Source organism: Austrofundulus limnaeus, unplaced genomic scaffold (genome assembly GCF_001266775.1).
Source record: "Austrofundulus limnaeus strain Quisiro unplaced genomic scaffold, Austrofundulus_limnaeus-1.0 Scaffold201, whole genome shotgun sequence".
NCBI classification, from domain to species: Eukaryota; Metazoa; Chordata; class Actinopteri; order Cyprinodontiformes; family Rivulidae; genus Austrofundulus; species Austrofundulus limnaeus.
The window spans coordinates 790,711-792,425 of NW_013952603.1; the positions used below are offsets into that span (position 1 = coordinate 790,711).

The 1,715-nt window shown below is 46.0% G+C and overlaps 1 protein-coding gene across 2 annotated transcripts in view; it reads right to left on the minus strand.

The window, feature by feature from the left end:
• Positions 1-25: 25 nt before the first annotated feature.
• Positions 26-1,715, minus strand: part of kcna7 (potassium voltage-gated channel, shaker-related subfamily, member 7) — an 8,161-nt gene continuing 6,471 nt past the window's right edge. For both annotated transcript variants that reach the window (XM_014018774.1, XM_014018773.1), the window contains exon 3: positions 26-1,193. In XM_014018774.1, coding sequence (XP_013874228.1) covers positions 255-1,193 — 939 coding nt within the window. In that variant the 3' untranslated portion in view covers positions 26-254. The remainder of the gene's footprint in view (positions 1,194-1,715) is intronic.

Below are 1,715 nucleotides of genomic sequence, written 5' to 3' on the forward strand. Positions count from 1 at the left end.
GTTTTGAGGGATTTGGCGACACAAGTTATTTTCAAGATTTGAGTTTTATTTGTTTTTCAAAGCAAAGTTTACGTCATAACAATGTAAAATATCATCACACAAAAGCAGTAACTATAAAAAGCACGGTGACAAAACTGGTTCGTGTTCAAAAAATAATGATGTGTTCTTTTGCATCTATCTGCCCTCTGTTTTTTTATCACACCAGCGCCTTTCTACCTTATGAGTCCAAGTTCATTTAATCTGTTAATTGTCCATCAAACTTGGGTGACCAGAGGCTTTTTAAGGTAGAACTTTGTCCCTTGCTGATCACCTGCTACCTGTCCTGGACAAAGTCCAACCAAAAGAGTCCCGTTGAGTGGGGGGCAAATCGCCCTGTTCTGCTCAGACAGGGGCTCACAGTCCCTCATGTATTCAGGACCTTCATCCATTTCATTGTCCTCTTCGTCGTCCCCTTCGCCGTCCTCCCCGTCCTGATCCCAGAGTGACGTGGAGACATGCGTGTACACCCTGGTGTCCTCACATTCCATCTCTCGATGGTAGAAGTAYCTGAAGTTGGACACGATGACGGGAACCGGCAGAGAGATGGTGAGGACACCGGCGATGGCGCACATGGAGCCCACCAGCTTTCCCCCGACGGTGGACGGACACATGTCCCCGTAGCCCACCGTGGTCATGGTCACCACTGCCCACCAGAACGCCTCGGGTATGCTGGTGAACGCCGTGCCGAGGCTGTCGACCTCGGCAAAGTAAACGGCGCTCGAAAAGATTATGACCCCAATGAAGAGGAAGAAGATCAGCAGGGCGAGCTCTCGTAAGCTGGCCTTCAGGGTCTGACCCAGGATCTGGAGGCCTTTGGAGTGACGCGAGAGCTTAAAAATCCTGAAGACCCTCACCAGCCTGATGACCCTGATGAGGGCCAGGGACACGGAGGGCGGGGTGCCTTTGTCCTTGGCGAGCTCTGTGCCCAGTGTGACGAAAAACGGCAGGATGGCCAAGAAGTCGATAATGTTCATGATGTCTTTGAAGAAGTGGATCTTGCTGGGAGCGCTGATGAAGCGCATGACCAGTTCAAAGGAGAACCAGCAGATGCAGACCGTCTCTACGATGAAGAAGGGGTCCTGGAAGGGTCCGAACGCTGGTGGAATCAGGACGGTTTCGTTTGGGATGGTGGGATGAGGTGTGGTGGTGTATTGCTGTGAGACAGATAAATGTGAAGGTGGTTAAAATCACAAATAGCATTTACTGTGCAAATGCTGAGTCAGCATTCAAATTACTTCCACATACCGTGTGCTATTTTAGCTATTGATAAATCAAAAGTGGCTGGATGGAGAACACAGTGCTGTGACCTTTAGTAGCTGTAACATTTGTACTTTTTGAATTGTTTAACTAAAACAAAGTGAGAAGATTGTTGTTTCAGCTTACTTGCTCTATTCTTGTCTAATGCTCCTTTTAGCTGTCTTGCTAATTTTAGCTTTTGACTAAGGTTGAGCTACTTTGGACTTTTAGATACCGTTGGGCTACTTTTAGCTTTTATTTTGGTTGTGCTAGTTTTAAGAATGGTTTTGCTATTTTTAGCTTCTTTTCACAATAGTTTTACTAATTTTAGACTTTAGCTACTGTTTTGCTGAATTTAACTTGTAGCTATTGTCGTGCTAACTTTAACTTTTGACTACAGTTGGGCTACTTTGAACTTTTAGATACAGTTGGGCTACTTT